The sequence below is a fragment of the Cyprinus carpio genome, chromosome B20, assembly GCF_018340385.1.
Source record: "Cyprinus carpio isolate SPL01 chromosome B20, ASM1834038v1, whole genome shotgun sequence".
NCBI classification, from domain to species: domain Eukaryota; kingdom Metazoa; phylum Chordata; class Actinopteri; order Cypriniformes; family Cyprinidae; genus Cyprinus; species Cyprinus carpio.
The window spans coordinates 24214536-24235444 of record NC_056616.1 but is presented as its reverse complement, the minus strand read 5'-3'; the positions used below and the strand labels follow the sequence as shown (position 1 = coordinate 24235444).

The 20909-nt window shown below is 35.4% G+C and overlaps 2 protein-coding genes across 7 annotated transcripts in view; one reads left to right on the top strand and one right to left on the bottom strand.

Moving 5' to 3' along the window:
- The window catches only part of taf1a (TATA box binding protein (TBP)-associated factor, RNA polymerase I, A), a 15246-nt gene extending 9634 nt beyond the window's left edge, over positions 1 to 5612 (bottom strand). The window contains 1 exon segment of the mRNA XM_019126322.2: positions 5156 to 5612. The gene's annotated coding sequence lies outside the window, so the exon portion shown is untranslated.
- Positions 1 to 20909, top strand: part of mia3 (MIA SH3 domain ER export factor 3) — a 23773-nt gene extending 2864 nt beyond the window's left edge. The window contains exons 3-29 of one of the 6 annotated variants that reach the window (XM_042746416.1): positions 9 to 95; positions 182 to 491; positions 642 to 2753; positions 3654 to 3926; positions 4003 to 4130; positions 7033 to 7164; positions 7256 to 7277; positions 8029 to 8117; positions 8185 to 8262; positions 8339 to 8449; positions 8527 to 8598; positions 9844 to 9948; positions 10029 to 10151; positions 10254 to 10353; positions 11485 to 11540; positions 11614 to 11704; positions 11794 to 11932; positions 12877 to 13039; positions 13124 to 13159; positions 13320 to 13387; positions 13489 to 13586; positions 14525 to 14638; positions 14885 to 14953; positions 16041 to 16090; positions 16250 to 16315; positions 17764 to 17989; positions 19661 to 20909. In XM_042746416.1, the coding sequence (XP_042602350.1) occupies positions 9 to 95; positions 182 to 491; positions 642 to 2753; positions 3654 to 3926; positions 4003 to 4130; positions 7033 to 7164; positions 7256 to 7277; positions 8029 to 8117; positions 8185 to 8262; positions 8339 to 8449; positions 8527 to 8598; positions 9844 to 9948; positions 10029 to 10151; positions 10254 to 10353; positions 11485 to 11540; positions 11614 to 11704; positions 11794 to 11932; positions 12877 to 13039; positions 13124 to 13159; positions 13320 to 13387; positions 13489 to 13586; positions 14525 to 14638; positions 14885 to 14953; positions 16041 to 16090; positions 16250 to 16315; positions 17764 to 17989; positions 19661 to 19908 (5166 nt within the window). In that variant the 3' untranslated portion in view covers positions 19909 to 20909. Of the gene's footprint in view, positions 1 to 8; positions 96 to 181; positions 2754 to 3653; positions 3927 to 4002; positions 4131 to 7032; positions 7165 to 7255; positions 7278 to 8028; positions 8118 to 8184; positions 8263 to 8338; positions 8450 to 8526; positions 8599 to 9843; positions 9949 to 10028; positions 10152 to 10253; positions 10354 to 11484; positions 11541 to 11613; positions 11705 to 11793; positions 11933 to 12876; positions 13040 to 13123; positions 13160 to 13319; positions 13388 to 13488; positions 13587 to 14524; positions 14639 to 14884; positions 14954 to 16040; positions 16091 to 16249; positions 16316 to 17763; positions 17990 to 19660 lie in introns of all 6 variants that reach the window. The other 5 variants (XM_042746412.1, XM_042746411.1, XM_042746414.1 and 2 more) reach the window with 5 other exon arrangements.

Genomic DNA, 20909 nt, shown 5'->3' with positions numbered 1-20909 from the left:
TTGCATAGGTTGGAAACCACTTTGGTTATTTCCCAAAGGACTATCTTAATATAAATCATATATATACTGAAAATGAATTGGAGGTACCTACAGATGTAAGTCGGTGTGGTTAATATTGACTGATGTATGGTCCTTTTTGATGTCACATTTGGTTAATATGAATCTTTCTTTTCCATTTCAGGAAACTGATTTTGTTTGCTTTGCGACTGGGCTTGATAAATTTGAAAGCTATGACATAGATGTGTTATTAGGCAGCACATTGTTGCTAGAAAATGAGAATTCAACAGAAGAATCAAAAGAACCAGCTCAGAATGAAGATGCATCTCAAATGATGACGACAGAATCAGTGGAGACCCTTGAATCAGAGTCATTCGACTCAGAATCAACATCGATTCTTGAATCAGAGTCAGTTGATTCAGAATCACAATCGGTTCATGAATCAAAGTCAGTTGATTCAGAATCAGCATCACATCTTGAATCAGAGTCAGTAGATTCAAAATCGATTCTTGAATCAGAGTCAGTTGAATCAGAATCACAATCGGCTCATGAATCAAAGTCAGTAGATTTAGAATCATCATCCCTTGTTGAATCAAAGGCAGTTGATTCAGAATCAGCATCACATCTTGAATCAGAGTCAGTAGATTCAGAATCGATTCTTGAATCAGAGTCAGTTGATTCAGAATCACAGTCGGCTCATGAATCAAAGGCAGTTGATTCAGAATCAGCATCACAACTTGAATCAGAGTCAGTAGATTCAGAATCGATTCTTGAATCAGAGTCAGTTGATTCAGAATCACAATCGGTTCATGAATCAAAGTCAGTAGATTCACAATCATCATTCCTTGTTGAATCAAAGGTAGTTGATTCAGAATCAGCATCACATCTCGAATCAGACTCAGTAGATTCAGGATCGATTCTTGATTCAAAGGCAGTTGATTCAGAATCAGCATTACTTCTTAAATCAGAGTCTGTTGATTCAGAATCAAAGTCGGCTCATGAATCAAAGGCAGTAGATTCAGAATCAGCATTCCTTGTTAAATCAAAGGCAGTTGATTCAGAATCAGCATCACAACTTGAATCAGTAGATTCAGAATCGATTCTTGATTCAAAGGCAGTTGATTCTGAATCTGTAGAACCTCCTGAAACAGAGACATTAATGAAATCTACTGAAGAGGACTCTGGTAGCTTTCATCCAAAGACAGATGTTTCATCAGAACCGATATCTGAATCCAAAGATGCACTAACAGAAGAGACAGAAGATACTCCAATAAGCCATGATGCTGAGGTCATCTCAGAGGATGCAGAAGCAGAACCATCTGATTCTGATGAGCAAGATATTGTTTATTCTGAACTGTTGCACAACCAAAGTGACACTGATTTTGAGCCACTTGAAACACAGACAGCAGGTTTAGATGTAGTACATGAAGAACCCGCTGAAACAGAGCTAAATGATAAAGATATACCACTACAAGCACCAGAGGAAACACTCGAGGATGAGGACAGGTCAAGCTTTAAAGATGCTTTCAAAACAGAGCATAAAGGTGTAACACAAGAGACTGAATCTCTTGAGGAACTCACCAAAGAATCGCTTTCAGCTGAAGAACAAGCTGGTCTTGAGGGCACACATGCACAAAGTGATTTTGAAGAACTGGCTGATGCAGATGAAGCCGTAGACATTAAAATCCCAGAATCTTCTCATCTTCCACAAGACGCTAAAACTCCTTTGGATGCGAGAGAAAATGTCCCATCTGAACCAGCATTGGAAACGCACACTGAGTCCGAAAAAGCACAGCCGGCATTAAATGTGAGTGAAATCACTGAAGAACATGATCCAAAGAAGTTAGACACGAACAAGATTGCAAACATTGAAGACCTTCTTCAGATGGCCAGCATGAACAAGAATAGAAACGCAAACACGAACACTGCAGATGATCCTCAGGATGCACTTATGAACAACAGCGGAAAAGTGAGGGAAACAATTGGCGAAGATGAAAAGTTAAAGGAGGAACTTGTTACAGAAAGCCCAGAAACTGCACCTCTGTTTGACCAAACGGAGGAACAGATCGATAAAGTGAAGAACGAACTCGTGAATCTACTGAAAAACACACTGGAGTCGGAACAACAGAGTCCTGAAGATGAAGATGGAGAGGACGTGGATGAAGACTCCGAAGAGCTTTTAGAGGATGAAAACACACTTCTTTCTTCTAAACCTCAAGACATACATGAACTGAAAGAAAACCAACAACCTGGCGGCGATCAATTGATCGAATCCCAACAAAGCGAAAACACCACAAAACAAGAAGAAAAGGACGTGCTTCGTCTTCCTCCCGAAGAGCCTGAATACAGCGATAACGTGCTGAGGCTCACAATCTTACGGGACCACCTGCGGGACGAGGAGATGGAGCGCATGCAGAAGTATTTATCACTTAAGAACCTGTTCAGAATCGAGGCCATGTTTTCAGATCTAGATCTGGAGATGAAGTCCACCAGAGAGCTGCAGACGGACACGGAGGAAATCGAGCGAACGCTGGACCAGATCATGGAGGCCTCGGAGAACTCGATTCTCGACGCGACAGAGGACATATTGAACGAAAGAGAGCGGAAATCTCAGCAGAAGGAGCCGGAAGAGTATGATTTCGAGGCTGCTATCTTAGACGCTTTCCAGGAGATCGCTTTCGCTTTACGACAGAAATATTCAGCGGCCAGTGACAGCGCACCGCTGGTCGAGGAAGAGCTGCTTGCATCTGAAACAGGTCATTTTAGCAGTACTAAAAGCAATGCTCGTCTTTCCAAACCATAATTAGTGGTCGTTTTTATGATTCATTTCAGGTTTCACCTAAAATCATATGCTGTTTGCTTTGTTTAAATCCTATAAAATCTACTGAATGCCTCTAAATGATTAAATCTTTGCTGTTAAACCAGTTGCACGCAATCTACCCACATGCCTTCTGGTGCACGATTGATAGTTTAGATTTTGTAGCAAGTAAAAAAGTAATTTAAGGCATTTCAACTTCACGTGTCCTTTTGCTGTCAGATCTGATATGGATACTGATTTAATTAAGTAAACATAAGATAACTTGTATTTCAAGATGAACATTTACTGAACTGAAAAGCCTAAGTTTACTTGATTATACATTTTTTTTTAAATGGGATCAACAGGCTTTTGAGGAATGTTTATTTGGTCATCTCTCAATCATCATTGGATTGCATTATATGATTTGATCATTTAAATCTCATCTTAGTAAGACATATTATCGGAGATATAGTGTGACAACTGATATTTCTATAATTTTATGTACTGTAAGTATCTGCTGTTTTAAAGAGATCAGTGATTTTCATTACAAGCATCAGAATTTCATCACTTTTTGTTCATATAAATATCAGCATCTGCACCAAATTACATATTTTTGCTCATGTTGGGCCTCTGAATAAAATTGAGATGATTATTTTGTTCCTCCACATTCTCGTTATGTCATACTATATGAGCCATAAAAGCCTATTATACTGTAGAAAAAAACGTAAATAAGACACATTTATTTTCTTTTAATATTTTGTCTAAAGGTTCAATAAACTCTTCCATTTCAAAACTGTCACATTGTTTCAAATGTCAGGCCTTAAAGGGTTAATGTGTTATTAAATATCCTTTTTTCCAGATGAAAAAGTTGGCTCTGAAGAGGTGAAGGCTTTGGACGGTGACATCGAAGAGACTGAACCACCCAAGAGTCCTGAAATACACGAGGAGCAGAATGAATCTGAAGTGAATCTGAATGAAGACGTGGGTCTGGAGGAGGACGGGGGCCATTTCAACAGAAATAAAGATGCTCAGACAGGGTTCGAAGACACCGAGGAGATTCAAAAGGGGCCTCGTGCTATTTTGGAGAACCCAGTGGACATCGGCTTTCCCTTCGAAGTGGATCCATCTTCAGGTGTGTCAGAGTTTTCCTTCAGTCCTAATAATTGTTGTTGCATGTGTTTAGCTGAAACTGTTGTTTCTATCACCAGGTTCACTGGAGTCTCCAAGTGTCTCTGATATCCATGACACTGAAGCAAGCAGCGATTCCTCAACTTCAGATGAGCTTTGGAGTTTTGTGCATCTCGTCAAAGAATATCTTGGAGTGTACGGAGAAAGTGTGAGTAAGACCACCATATTTTAAGACATTAAAGCCTAAAAGAAACACATTAATACAAAAGGTTTCTAGCCACAGAACGTTTGTGTTGTTGATTCAATCCTCAGCATTGCTGCAAGAGATGCTATAGCAGACATTAGTGTGTAAACTACAGTCAGTGCAGTTAAAAAAATTAGTTTAGAACTGATAAAAAGAACTATATCTATCTATCTATCTAATTTCAAATAATAATAAAAATTATTTAATATTTTATATATAATATTTTTCTGTCTAAATATTTTCATAAAGGAATGAAAGTAGACCTAATAATTTATTTCTTTAGAGTTTTATGAGATCGAAAGTTGTTTTATAAAATGTACAATAAATTTTCGTCACTTCCGCTTCAGGTCATGTGACAGCTGCTGGCGTCGATAGAGGTATACGTCTATGTAATCCAATAGGGCTCCGTGCTAAACCTGTTAATTAAACTCTATTCGAGACAAATACGTGTATAGAACCTTAAGCAGATTAAATAACAAATCATTACAACTTCATATCGCTGCCTTGCATACGACATATTCACTGAAGCGTCGATTATTAAAGGTGATAGTCTTTCAGACCCGCTAGCATCACAGCTAAATAGGATTCCTGCGCTCACCAGGCGTAACCAATCAGAGGCCGCCGCCAGCGTCACATGACCGCGCGCGCGCACAGAGTGGAAACGCTGCGCGCGCGCTCGAGAGAGAGACTCTTAGCTCAGCGGTTTGAAATGTTGACGTGTTGTTGAGAGAGAGAGAGATCAACGCTGATCTACGTCCAGCCGCGATTTAAAAACACACTAATTGTACAGATTTGCGATCTTTCTATATACAGCTTTGAAAGCAAAGCGTGTCAGAGCGGTTTTATATCAAAAAACCGCCGGCTTCCCGATATGAGCCAGCGGTCCGCCATTTATACTGTGTTTAACGGCTTCAACCGCCGTCTCTGAGCGCTACTCCGCTAAATAAGTTCAGACGCTTTAAAAGAATGGATTCACAGCTAAGTCTTACCTCTCCACCCGCTGAGATAGAAAACACAGCCTTTTTCGTCTTCCTCCTGTCCAGACTTCAGGAAGTAAGTGAAGTGTTTCCACTCTAGACTCGATCACTGTCTTCAGGACCGAACTGTGTGATTTATAACGAATTATTTTGAGGCCTTCTCATCCAGCTTGTCCATTAAGGATAGTGTAAAATCCCAAGGCAACTAAATTATCTCTTTTAAACGGAGTTTTAAGTGCTTATTGTAGGCTTTAGGTGACTGGGTTTCATCTCAGGTGAGAGTCCAGGAAGCCCCTGGTGTTGTGTTTCTGCTGCATGTGGCTGGTGATAAGAGTCAGTGCTTAAATAGACTTTGTTGCTTCAGATTTGTCAATGTTAGTCTAAAAAGGGCATGACTTGATATGAAACAGTCACAGATTTGATATCTGGGCCTGCTGATTAAACTGAAAGGTTCACCGATCAGGCAGTGAAACCTGTGCAAGCGTGTTTACAGCACTGGATAAAGAAGAAAACAAGTAATTGAGACACTTTAACTCACAAGTCTGTGAATTGTAGAATATAAAGTCAGAATTGTGAGAGATACATTTGCAAACAACAAGATAAAATGTTTTTTATGTTTTTTACAGGAGTTTCTTCTGCTCATCAAGGCTGCATTTATTAGATCAGAAATACAGGGAAAAATGTAATATTGTGAAATATTATTGTGATGTAAAATAGCATTTTTCTATTTTAATATACTTTAAAATCTAATTTATTCCTGTGATATTAAAGCTGTATTTTCAGCATCATTACTCCAGTCTTCAGTGTCACATGATCTTCAGAAATCATTCTAATATTCTGATTTATTATCAGTGTTGAAACTGTTGTGCTGCTTCATATTATTTTGGAAGCTGTGATACTTTTTTTCAGGATTCTTTGATGAATAAAAAGTTAAAAAGAAGAGCATTTATTTAAAATAGAAATGTTTTGTAACAATATACACTAGCGTTCAGAAGTTTGGGGGTCACTAAATTTTTATTCTTTTTTTTTTTTTTTTTTAAAGAAATTTAAACTTTTTATTCAGCGAGGATGTGTTAAATTGATAAGAAGTGATAGCAAAGATCTGTATTGTTAGAAAAGATTTATATTTTGAATAAATGCTGTTCTTTTTAACTTTTTATTCATCAAAGAATCCTGAAAAAAGTATCACAGTTTACAAAAAAATATTTGTCAGCACAACTGTTGATAATTCTAATAATAAATCAGCATATTAGAATGATTTCTGAAGATCATGTGACACTTTATACTGGAGTCATGATGATGGAAATTCATCTTTGCATCACACAAATAAATTATATTTTAAAGGATATTAATATAGAAACCATTATTGTATATTGAAATAACATTTTGGCAAGATTACTGTTTTTTTTTTTTTTTTTTTTTTATCAAATAAATGCAGCCTTGATGAGCATAAAAGACTTTTTTTAAAAAAACATTACATGTCTTACTGATCCCAAACTTTTGACCGGTAGTGTGTATATATATTATTCCATGTTGGAAACACAAAATAGATAGGTAAACTCACAATTCTGCATTAAAACAAAAGTTGAAATATAAACTCATGTAAATGTGATTTTTTTTTTTCATTAATTTTTTTTATTTTTTTCCTCTCAGAATTGCAAGTTTATACCTTACAATTCCGAGTTTACATCTCAATTCTGGGTTTATATCTCACAATTCTGACTCTGTATTCTCAGAACCGTGAAATGTAACTCAGTTGCGAGAATAAAAGTCACAGTTGTAAGATGAAAAAGTCACAATTATCTTTTATATCCCTTGATGAAAACAAGCTTCCATAGAAACCAAGTAGTCAAATCTAGGAGTTGTTTCCTGATGTGTTTTTCGATTAGGTGATCACGGCTCTTCCGGAGGAATGGCGACCGGGTCCCAATTTCCACGGAGTCCCCTGGGAGCCGGTGGTTGCTACGCTGGTTGTCGGGGCCCTCACAGTACTGATGTTCTTCTGGAGGACCGTTCTTGCTGTAAGAATCACTTTGTGATTAATGTTTTCATTAGTGTTTTGTAAATGATTCAATCTAATCCGTGTCATTCAACTCTTCTTTTCTTCTCTAGATCAAAGGCAGAACATATCAATGTAAGTCATCAGCTAAATATTCATTTGAGTTGGTTGATATGATAGCACATACTGTTATATTCTGTACTTCAATAAGTTGTTAGTTTTTACTGTTTTTGTCTTTTTGCACTGTTGTCAGATTTTTTAAAATTAGCTGATCATTTGGTTTGTGTCCATCTGATAATCACATGTCGGAGAACTTTTAATTTATAATATTTAATGTTCTGGTTATGTGAAAATAGGCATTAGTGCATGATTGAATAATATGAAAACAAACAAGTTATTTGCAAAATATAATTTACGTTATTTCTTTAATTTGTCTAATGGAGAAAAAAAAATATATAATATTTTTTTAAATGTATATTATTATATTTTATATTCTAATTTTATCAGCTAGAAGTTTTTTAATAGTCAAGATTGCACTTGCTCTAATAAATATGAAAGTTATTTTTATTTTTTGATGAATTTGTTTCAATGTATTTTATAGTTTACATTCCAAATAATTAAAATATGAAGTTTTAAGTTTAAAAAAAATGCGTAAACATTTTTTTTTATTTTTGAATCACTCTTCCAAAAATATTTAAATCGTCATTTAATTTTATAATATTATTTATTAATAGCTAAATTTAATAATTCATAATAATGTATTGTTATTTTCACCTGAAATATGTAGGATATTTTTCTGTAAAATTTAATAAAAAGTAATTTGAAGTGTTCTTAAAGCCTTTCCTTTCCTTTTTAAATCTCTTTTGCAACATCTTTTCTCCCACAGTAACTGAAAAGCAGCTTCGAGACAAGATCCAGCAGCTTCTCAAGGAGAAATCTGATGCTGCCAACAAGATCACAGAATTAAACGACATGGTAAAGTTCATTCGCTCGTCTTTGACAGGCTTATTGTGGATGAAGCTGATCATTTGTCTCCTCGCAGATAAAAGAGCGTGAAGAACAGCTGAAGAACTCTGAGAAATCACTGAGCTCCAGCCAACAAGAAGTCAAAGGCCTGAAGGTGAATCCTCATCCGTCACAATCTCAGTTTCATCACCGTGCACATTTGTGTGACGTGCTTTGTTTTTGCTGACTAGAGTCATCACCAGAAGCTCCAGAGCCAATGGGAGCAGATGTCTGGGAGCGTTTCACAGCTCAACCAGAAAATAGTGGACACACAGGAAGAAAATTCAAATCTTAATGAGAAGGTAAGCTTTGATTTCTTTGCCATTGTGATATTTATCTCTCAGATTTTGCATAATATTTGTTTTTCACTTGACCTTAGATTGCCAAAATGCACCAGAGAATCGAGAAATACCAGAAAACACTGAAGAGCTATGATGAGGAGCGTGCAAAGGTAACTTGTGCTGGATAAATTGATCTCTGACATTTTAGATTTCCATTAGCTGTTTCGGTCACGGTTATGCAAAACAAATAAAGTGACTTGAACAATCACTCCATAACAAACATCATGCATTGATACTTAGTTACTGTTGCTAACATTGACAGGTTATCCTATAACTGCTTGTTTTTTACACTTAACAATCATGAAGAGAGAGAAGCAGTTGCATTGAGTGAATAATTAAAAAGGGTTCCTACTGTCAGAGCAAAACCATGAATTTTGAAAATGTATGCATATACATTTGGATACGCAAATTTACATTTTTATGTCCAGCTGGTAAATCTTTCAGCAGCTATAAGTTGCTTTTAAATGAGTGTGATATAAAAAAGGATAAATTAGATTTATTGCAGTTTATAATTAAAATATAATTTACATTTTTAAGTTAAAGTTATTTTCCAGTGAATTTTTAAATTGAATTCTTCCATTTTATATATATTTATAATGAACTACAGTTTGAGAATATCATAATTTATTGTTTATTGCCCATCCCTTCCTTATGTGCCGGATTTTTGTCTGTAAAATGATCTAAATGTGTTTATTTTAGTAATTGATCATATATCAGCATTTGAATCAGTCCACAAAAAATGTTTTTTGATAAATTTTTTTTATTGTAGTTTTTGTTTCTAAATAATGGAAATGCTAAGACCATTTTCTTTTTCAGTAGTTTTTGATTGAATTTTTATCATCATTGAATATTATCAACAAAATTGTATTAATTTATGATTTGTGATCATTTATTGAATTATTATATCCTTGGATTTGTAAGGTTTTTGTTCTGTAAAATGACCTAAATTAATTTGTGGTGTTATTTTAGTATCATTGAGATACTATTATAGTTTTTATTCATTATTTGAATCGTTTTAATGCATTTTCCGTTTTATTTTTAAAGTTTTAGTAATTTGGTTGCTAACATAAAAAAAATGATGCACACACACGCACAGCTTTAATTTTTAATGAACTTTATTTCAGATTAAGTTATTTTAGTACAGCAAAATGTTGCCTTGTCAACAAGTACTTTTTTTTCTTTAGTTAACATTTATTTCAGGTAACATTTTTAAAGGTATAATTTTAGTTTACCATAACCCTGTTTTGTAGTCATTTGAAAATGCATCTGAACATTTGATTTCATTCCCTCATGTCCTAAAGATGAAGGTATTAAATGTTTTGCATCTCTTTGGGTTGGTTTTGGTTTGATTACAGGTTCACGTCCTCATGGATGAAGCCAAACTCAGAGAAGATGCTCTTAAAGCTCAGGTTCTGTCCTTTGAGAAAGAAAACGGCGCTTTAAAAGAGCACAAGACATCTGTGAGTCCTGCTGTCAGAGCTGTAACTCTCATTCAAGCATCAATGTCAGCTTGAACCTAATGATATTTATGTTCTGACAGCTCCTCCGTGATGCTAAAGACTGGCAGGAGAAGCACAAGAAACTGAGCGAGGAGATCCGAGTTTACCACAAATCCCAGAAAGAGCTGGAAGACTCTCTGGTGCACAAGGAGAATGAGATCGATGTGAGTGAAACTCGCTCCGGCGGAGCTTTATTGAAATTTGATTACAAATTATAGTGTATCGCATCGTAAATGCACGGTGTCCCATGATTCTCTGCTATCTAGGTTTTATCCAGCTGTATTGCAGAGCTCAACCGTCTGGGAGCCTGTGATCCTGCAGAACTACAGAAAGATGACGCTAAGATGTCTAACGGAGAAGATGCTGGTCAGTCTCTATTTATAACTCACATTTAGTTTTCACTCTCCTTTTTTGTCTCTTGTCAGTGGAGTTGTGTTCATTTGCATTCAGCAGACGCTCTCTTCTAGAGTGACTCGTGACGCTGCCGCAATTCAGAAAGGCATCTACTGAGAAAAGAAGAAATAAATGGAATGTTCTGATGGACACTTCAGACATAATCAGTGTTTCGATTGTGTTTGAGGTGTCAATCACAACATTCCTTTTAAGAACTCTTTAAATATATCAGATTGTTCTGTTGATTTAAACTCTTTGTTTTTTGCATCAGTTGAGCAACGTAACAGAATTCTTTCTGATGTTTATAGAATGAGCTTCTATTGTTTTGTTGCTTGGCAACCATAAAAGCCAGTTATTGTGATCTGTTGTTGATACATTAACATTTTTGCTGTTTTTCTGCTGCTGTAAAAAAGCTGTTTGTTTGTATGCACAATTAGGCCACAAATTTTTATTTTATCAATATGATTAATAATAATATTATTATTACTATTATTATAAATATATTAAGCATAATTCTAAATAAAAACATTTAATAAAATAAGCTAGTAGTAGTAATATTTTAATTTATTTAATAATATTTAATATTGAATATTTTAATAATATTTAAAAACATTTGAGTTATTTTATAGCAACTTCTTTATATTATTAACGGTTTTAAAATAAGATGTTTATTAACAAGTAAACAATTTACATAAAAATATTAAACAAAATAACATTACAGTAAAAGAGTATTTGCGAAAAATAACGTAATTATTTTATTTTAAGGTATTGTAAAATTTCAGCACTAACGGTTGTCTTAATTTCTTCAGTTTCAAATGTTAAACCGTCGAGGCTTTATGTTAGCGTTAAATTTAATAAATCGCTTGTGATTTTCAGAAGTCAGAAAGAGCTTTATTACCAAGTATTTTTTTTCATGCATGCGCAAGGAATTGGGGTTGGAAGGGTTTATTGTGATTAATTGTGCAGCCCTACATTTAATTTATTCATTGAACACTGGTGTCTTTTATCGTTATGCTACTATTTTATACAAGCACAGTAGGCTGCTTGAGGCTGGAAGAGGATTAAATGAAACGTTCTGAACAACAGGCCTCTGTTTACTTTCAGAGAAGAAGATGGACAGCATGAGACTGCGAATCAAACAGATGATGGACGTCTCCAGGGTATGTGCTTCCGATTTAATTTTGAGGAGAATTCAACACTCTTCTTATTTCTAATGCTGTTTGTGTTCGGCAGATTAAAGCGACTCTCGGTGTTATTGAAGACGAGAGGAATCGCTACATGGAAAGTCTCCTCGCCGAACAGAAAGCCAGACAGGAGCTGGAGGGTATGAAGACTGTGATTGTTCATTTTAACATCTTCCGATTGGCTTTCCACACCTGCATCTAAATGCACTGGGTTTATTTGTGCATGTAGAGCAATATCAGAAGGTCATGCTTGACCAGATGAATCTGAACAATGAGAAAACGCATCTGGAGAACCAGTTCAAGACCCTGCAGCAGAGGCTGGAGATCACCACTGAACTCTACCAGCAGAAAGAGAACGCACTGCAGCAGTGAGAGCTCACACTTTACTCACACCTTCACATGATCAAACCCTTTACAAGTGCACGGATCAGATCCTTTAGTTCACGGAGTCTTGCAATACATATGTTTTGAGTTACAGTGTACTAAAATAAGATGAATATCTCAAAATATAAACTTCTTCTATGCACTTCATTGGAAGAAAACTTGAGAGAGCATCAGCTGTGGAAGTGCAGATGGAAACTAGAAATCATGCTAAACTCATGAAGTGCATGTTATGACACAAGCAACAGTATTTCACACAGCTTTTGCATCCTTTTCCTTTTCACACAGCTGTTGCATCAATTTGTTAAAGAGCCAACAGTATTTGTAATATGTGACCCTGGAGCACAGAAGCAGTCTTAAGTCTCTGGGGTATATTTGTAGCAATAGACAACAAAACATTGTATGGGTCAAAATTATCAGTTTTTCTTTTATGTCAAAAATCATTAGGATATTAAGTAAAGATCATGTTCCATGAAGATATTTTGTAAATTTCCTACTGTAAATATATCAAAACTTAATTTTTAATTAGTAATATGCATTGCTAAGAACTTCATTTGAACAACTTTAAAGACGATTTTATCAATATTTAGATTTTTTGCCCCCTCAGATTCCAGATTTTCAAATAGTTGTATCTCAGACAAATACTGTCCTCCTAACAAACCATACATCAATGGAGAGATGATTTCATTCAGCTTTCAGATGATGTATAAATCTCAATTTCGAAAAATTGGCACTTAAGACTGGGTTTGTGCTCCAGGGTCACATGCAATGCCAGGTTTATTAGACAACTACATTAGGAAGCAAACTAGAAAACAGACTGATCCGGCTGTTTAGGATTACACAGGTTTCATAAAACTGAATTTCAAAGCTGAAATGCATCCTGTATTTCATGATGCTGGATTGCTAATGCTCTACCCCCCGTTGTGTGTAGGAAACTGACTCAGGAGGAGCTGGAGAGACGTGAGAAGGAGTTGAAGCTGTCGGAGGTGGACAGTAAAGCTCTGTGCTCCGAGGAGGAGGTGAGAGCCCTCAAACAGAAGATCAAGGACATCGAGGAGGAGATGCAGCAGAACGAACGCTCTCTGAAGTCTGAGGTGAGACACATTTACTGCACAGAGTCACTGTATTCTCAATCCAGCACATCAGTCTCAATCCTCCCTGCCTGCGCTTTCTAACAGGTGGCAGTCCAGGAGAAGAAAGCCCATGAGAACTGGGTGAGTGACTACCACGCTTCGTCTCCGTAACGAAAACTAGAAGCTTTTTGTCTTTTGTATTCGAGATGACTGACTGATACTGATAGCTTGCAACTATTAATAATTATTTCAAATCAAGCAGATACTGATAGATGTTTTATTCATACTTTATTTTCCATAGTTGAAAGCCCGCACCTCTGAACGAACTCTGGTGGAGGAAAGGAGAGAGTCGGCCACTCTTCGTCAGAAGTGAGTCTTCATCGAATCACACTGATCAGTCGCAGTATTCTCTATATCGGTGCTGTTATTGTCAGTTGTTTTTGATCTCTGATGTTTGTGCATTTGTAAAGGCTTGTGGAGTATAGAGATAAAATATCAGACCTGGAGCAAAGTCTGTTCAAACTCAACTCTGGACCTCCAGATCGCCACGTGCCACCACAGAGAAGAGGTGAGCGGTTTATGTCCTCTAATTCACACTCAATGAATCAAATGAAATTAAAAAAAATTAAATAAAAAAATGATAAAAAATATTTTTTAAAACAATCAAAAACTGACAAAAGCTTAAATAAAATAAAAACTAAAATGAATAAAACAGAAATAAAAATCATTAATGCAAAAAAAAAAAATGAAAAACATTGTCCGACAGTTTTTTTTTTTCTTTTATAATGCAATGCTGTTATTGTTAACTGAGACTTGAAATAATTATCATTAGTTGAAATAAAATATAAATATCAGATGAAAATTTTACTAAAATAAGTACTAAAATAACTGAAACTGAAATAAAAATCATTAATGATAAATAGAAAAAAATATATATATATAAAAAAAGACAAACTAATGGTTTTCTTTCTCATATAATGCAATGTTGTTATTATTAACCAAAATTATTAAAAATCGTTTTCAGTAATTTCAGTATTTTGAAATTTTTCTAAATAGCAGTTAGAAAAAATATTAAAGAACTGTCTATGACAAAACCACATTTAGTCTGACAGGCTTTTAAAATAATTTAAATAAAGCTGAAATAAAATGTAATCATTACATAACTTAATAGCTAGATTTAAAAAAGCTATTAAAAAAAACTAATGACAAAAGCATGTAATGAAATTACTAAAAATAAAATGAAAGCTAATAAAAAATGACTAAGTATATAAATGTTAAGATAACTTTGGTATAATGTAATTCCAGAGATGATGCAAGCAGTATTTTTCTCTTTCATTCAAGTAGAAACATTTGATATTTTTCTAAGATTAAGAAAAAAGCCTTCAGATAAAGAATAGTAAAGTAATGATATAAGCTTGTCTGACCGAGCAGCAGTAACTGAGGGGCGGAGCTTAGCGCAGGGTTGGTTCGGGATTGTTTCTGATTGTGCTGGTTTGGTCTGAGCAGGTGATTCGTACGGGCCGTCTCCTGTGAGTGGGGGGGCTCCCTCTCCTCCTCTAATGATAGAGGGTCCCGGACGCCCCCCCTCTGCACCTGTGGGGCGACGGGGCGAACCGTTCGGTGAGTCGCCGCTGCGTCGTCCTCCTCCCCTTGACATCAACTTTATCCTCCTCCTCATTTTTCCAGCTTTCCTGTTTTTTGAGTCGCTCTACGTTCTTAGCCGGCCTGTCATTTTCCCCTCAGTTTCTCTCTCCAGAGCCTTTCCTTCTGTCTTCGTCATTGAAAGCATTCGCTCCTGAACTCCAGCATCGGATGTCAGTATAGAAGGATTTATAACAGCTCCTAATCACTTGTGATCTGTTCCAGGTGCACGACCCCCGTCTGACCCTCACGGACGCTTCTCTGACCTCGGACACCCACTGCCCTCCAGACCAGGTGCTTATGACATGACCCGTTTTAAAGCAGCTGCATTCATTAATAAAATATATATATATAGTACTTTTTTTTTTAAATAATATTATTATTTAAAATAACCATTTCTATTGTAATACATGTTAAAATGTAATTTACTCCTGTGATCAAAACTAAATTTTCCAGATTTCAGTGTCGCATGATCCTTCAGAAATCATTCTAATATTCTGATTTGCTGCTCGAGAATCATTTCTGATTATTATCAATGTTGAAAACAGCTGTGCTGCTAAATATCTTTGTGGAAACTGTGATGCATTTTATTTTTCAGGATTCTTTGATGATTAGAATGTTCTAAAGAACGGCATTCATTTGAAATAGAATCTTTTGTAACATTCTGAATATCTTTACTGTCACTTTGGCTTTGATTTAATGCATCCTTGCTGAATAAAAGTATCAAATTCTTTATAAAAAAAAGGGAAAAAAAAGAAATGTTACCTTTCCAACTAAAATAACTAAAACTGAAATATACATAAATCAAAGCTAAATGGAAAAATTATAATAAAAATAATGACAATGATTATATTTAAAAACAAAAACTTTTTTTTGTGATTTGAAATATAGCTGAAATAAAATAAATATTTGATAAATCTTGAAAATATCTTAAATGAAAGTTATAAATGCTGACTTCTAACTATCTGAAATAAGTGCTAAAACTGAAATAGAGGTAAAAAGAAAAATGTAACTTTTTTTTGTGATTCTTTGATGAACAGAAACTCAAAAGAACGGCATTCATTTGAAATAGAAATTGTTTGCAGCGTAAAACTCTCGATCAGTTTAATGCTCGCTAAATAAAAGTATTAATTTCTTTCAAAAAAAATTGTGTACATTTTTTACAGTCATTATCTGTATTACGTTAAAATTTAAATATTTGACTTGAATCCTAAATCTAATATTGTAAAGAAAATAAAAATGAATTTATCATCTAATTATAGTATTTCTTAGTTTTTTAATAAATGTGCACAGTTTCAGATATGGTTTGAATTGCACAGTTTAAGATCTACATTATATCTGAATTCACAGATGTCCAAATGTCATTGTGTCTGTTTTTCAGAAATGTTTCCTCCGATGACTTCTTCTCCCTGTGCTCATGATGGACCGATGGTAAGGATCACAGCGGTCACTCTTTTCACTCTTTGAGATTTGATGTACATTGTGTTCAGATGTGAGCGAGGAGATCTCCAGTAAACGTGTGTAAGAAACAGTCATGCGTATCTAGATGTTGTTCTCCATTAAACGGTGCTGGGTGTGTTTGCTTTAAAGCAGACGGCACCGGTCAGTGAGACGGCCGAGGCCTCCGAGCAGGTCTCGTCTGAGCCCATAGAGCCCGTGAGTACAGCGGCTGGGTGCTGGGATGGACGGGACGGGTTTGTGCACAGTGCCAGGTTGCTTTGTCAGCTGTTTTTGGGTCTTCAGAGCCTGATTAAACACGTCTTTCTGTTCACTTTCTAATCACTGTGTGGGTCTTGTGCTCAGGATGTGGCGGATGTTTAACAAAACTCATGTTGGGGAGTGAGTTACAGCATGTTCAGGCCTGAAACATACTCTACACAAGTGCATGAATGCAGAATAGCAACGCAAGATTGATTTGTTGTGATATCATACACAACTAAACTTTATCAGCCCCTATGAGTAGTAAGGTATATCACTACCACAGCGACACAAGTGCATGTTAAGTATGTAAAATTAAAAAACATAAATAGGGCTGCTCAAATAATGCAGCTTCATCTTTGCATGTCCTGCAAGTGTAATGCCACTTATGCTTTTACACATTTTCATAATTTCAAACGTTTTTGTGGACAGAAGTATTCTGCCAAAATAAAAGCTTGAGGCTTTGAAATGTCAAAAGCGTGAATATTTAATTAATATTAATTAAATATTTATTAATTATAAAAGCTTGAGTAGCCATTAATAATGACTTTAAGACATAAATATAATTATTGTAATTTGTAGTATAATATATATATATATTTTTACTACAGAGCAATTGTAATTTACAACAGTTAATTTTTAAAAATAATTGTCAACCGTTATGATAATTAAGGTTGATGCATTGAAGTGTAAAAAGCTTGAGCGTTTGAACATTTGAAAGTGAAGAATTTAAGACATCAATTATTAAAAATTATAAAAAAAAATTTACATTATACAGTTATTTTACAACAGTAAGATATTTCTTTATTCATTTTTAGTCAACTATTATTATAAGTATTATTAATAAAACTTGAGTGACCTTGTGCGTTTGAATTAGTATTGTAACTTCAAATAAAATAAATAAAATAAAATATTCAGTTTATTTTACATGACAGTTGTAATTTGCAACAGTAATATTTTTTCTTTTTTATAAGTTAGATTAGTAATCAACAATAAAAATAATTATATTAATAATTAATGATTAGTAGAACTAATAATTATTACTGCTATTATTAGGATTATAATTATTATATTACATTTGATTGGGTTCCTAAAACACCAGTGTAACCACATCAGAGAACCATGCGCATGCATGTGTATGTTAAATTATTGAATTTTTTTAAAATCAAATTATTAACGTAATCTCGTGGCGACTACAAGTATTTGATTTATTAAAATATTTTGTGTTTAAGATGTTAGGGTAACAAAAGTGTCCCTGCGCTTGTGTCTGCTGTAGTTCTTGTATAAAGTGTGTTTCTGGTCTTGCAGTGGTTCACTGATGTCTGCTTGGGTCGCCTAACGGGAATCCCCTCAGAACTCTAAAGAGTATTTTCCCGTAACCTGTAGATCTGCATTTCCTCCTCCAGCTCTCCAAGTCTCAGAGTCAAGGATCCTTCCTCCCGTCTCCCATCCGGGATTCTCCGGTTCCACCACCGAAGTCTTACGGACCCCCGGGCATGCCGCCTATGATGATCCGACCGCCCAATGGTCACCTGCCCATGATGCCTCCAGAGCCGCGCTTCAGAGCGCCACCCATGGACTCATACGGCCCTCCTCCGATCGGCCCGTTTGGACCTGTCCCGCCTCCGTTTGGTAGGAGATTCAACACTGCTCAATCTAGTGATGCACCAACAACACCCTTTTTATTAAAGATTTTAATTCGCCAAATGTTTATTAATAAAGCAATAAGCCCCAAGTATCTGTGGTTTGTAGTGAATTTATAACAGCTAAGGGGCGTCGAAAACCGGTTATTCCATACACATAGTAAGGTTTCACAGAATAAAACAGAGCAAATAAAGTGTAATGATATTAATAAAAACAGTATTCTTCCACCAAACAATGTAGTTCCTCAGAAACAGGTGTGGTTCAAACAAAGTGGTTGCCGAGCAACACACAGAAGTAAACAAAGGTGTATGTTATTTTGTAGTGTAATTTACAACAGCTTCAAACGTGGCTCAACCAATCAGAATCAAGGACCGGAACTTTCTGTTTTATAATAATCAGTTAATCAGATTTATTTACTAATGAACACTAGAATGAAACAGTTGTGTAGAAAACATTTAAATTGCACATAAATATCCGCTTTTTAATAATTATGTATATTGTTAAAATATGAACATTTAAAAATGGATTTATCAAAAATACATTGAATAATGAAGACAACATTAAATATATTTCAATATGTAATGTTATATTATAATAGTATTTTAAGCATATGTAATATAGTGCACATTTAGCAAAATGCTCCTCTTTAGAGTTGTATTTTTTTTTCTAGCTGAGTTACAAGTTTGTGGACATTGAATGGCTTTTTTCGGAGGTAAACGTGATGTTTCATGACATTGTTTACATGTGGTTTTATTGATGTTTTTACTCATTTTTGTTTTTGTGAAAACGAAGACTTTTTGAAGCTTATTTTAAAAAAGTTTTTTGAATAATTGTATAAATATTATTGCACCGTGTTTATTTTTTTAAAGAAACCAAAAAATAAAACAAATGTTATTTTATAATTTATTAAATTTATTTAATAATCGACACGCAGAAATGGAGTTGTACATTAGAATTATACACACAACAGTTTTTAAAAGCTGATTAAAAGTCGCTGAAGTCATTGACTGAAACTTAAATTTGCTGTCTTATATTTTGGTTGCATCAAAACTACATTTATTGTTTTCGTTTCGTTATAAAATTGACGATTTGAAAGTTAACTGACAAAAACTTAAAATTTATTGGCTTAAGAAAGGTTTGAAGCAGCTGTAAAAGTTTGAAAAGAGCGATTGATAGCTAGCTAGCATGATTTAGCATGTTAACGTGTTTTAACATGATCTTGCGAACACATTTTGGTAATATGATTGTGTTCTTAACATGTTGTCAACATGATTAACATGTTACCGTGTTGTTAGTATGTCGCTAGCTTATTTTTAACATGATTAGCATGTTGGTAACATATTTCTAACACAATTAGCATGTTAATATTATGTTTACATGTTGTGAGCATGTTGATGACGAAACAGAAAATTGCCGTTTCGGCTTTAAATATTTTGGTTTCTGACGTTTTGGTGCATCACTAGTCTTTTCGCGGTTACGACGATCTGTCATGCCACATTAAAGCGCATGAAAACTAGATTAACTAACTAAACAGTTTTACTACAACAACAGCATTCAAAACCCACAGTTGTTGAGTGATTCTTGGACAGTCATTTTCAGTGCATCTCTAAACCTTACTTGTTTTCCTAACTAACTAACGAACCTGTTTTGCTTGATCAGGACGAGGCCCGCCGTTGGGACCGAGGGACATCCCGCCCGAATTCTTCGGCCCTCGCGGACTCCCCCCTCGCCACTTCCCTCCCGGACCTCTGCCGCCCCCCGGGGCCATGATCCCGCCTCCGTACGGTGGACGCAGTTTCCAAGGACCCCCTCCGCTAATCCCTCAGCGCTCCCGAGACGGCGAGGGGAGCGCCACACCAGCCAACGACCCGCCCACGGACGCGTCCCACCAGCACAGCGAGCCTTGACGCGAGAACATCCCGATTCGCCAGCTTGACTTTCTCGGGTCCTGATTCTTAACCATCTGGTTAATCTAGTTTGGGTGGAAGAAGAAAAAACGTAATTTTGTTTGAATAGCACATTTGTGACAAATAATGAGGGTTTTGATTTTATACATTAGCAAACCTTTCCTATGGAAATAGTTTGGTTTAATATGCATTACAGTTGTTTTTCTGGTGGTTGTCATGTGGTTAAATCCTCCACCACTTGACCCAGTGCTGATGCATTCTGGGATGTCAAACCGATATTTAGGCACGTCGTAAAGCCATTTCCTCATGCCTTTAATGTGAGAGGACTCTGAAGAGACTTTACATATTTTTATGCCTTTTCACCATTTTTGAAGCCCATATTACTGATGATTCGCCAGCTCGCCTGTGTTTGTTTTAACGTTTGATTCGTCGTGCGTCTGCTCTTATGATTTCTTTTCCTAGCGGAAAGGCACATATGATGTCATATTGACAAAGTATTTGTACATTTCTTTCAGCTGCATATACAATAAAATATTCTCTCAAATCGGACAACAGTCAATAGAAACAGATGAACGTCGTGTGTTTGTGCAGCCGAGCTTTCATAGTCAACAGGTGATTTAAATGTATTATTGGATGTTGCATCTGATGATGAGACACGAGCAGAATTAATTTTACCCACAGAAAATCTGCTCGTGTTTCATGAACAAGCCCCATGAATGATGTACTCTGGGTTTCTTATGCAATGCTTTTGGAATCAAAATGGAAAAATACTCGATACTCAAAATCCATCGACCTTTATTCGTCTTATTTTCTTGGCATATATGGTTTTGTTTGATATTAAGAGTAAATTATTTTAGGAAGTGTGTTGAGAGGATGTATCTTGTGCGCAGAAAGAGTGTTTGCATCATGTGTTAATCCTGGAAAAGAAACCATTTAAAAAAAAAAATTGTCATTGATTTCACAGAAATGAATGAGTTGAATAAAGCAGTTTTTTTCCTGTA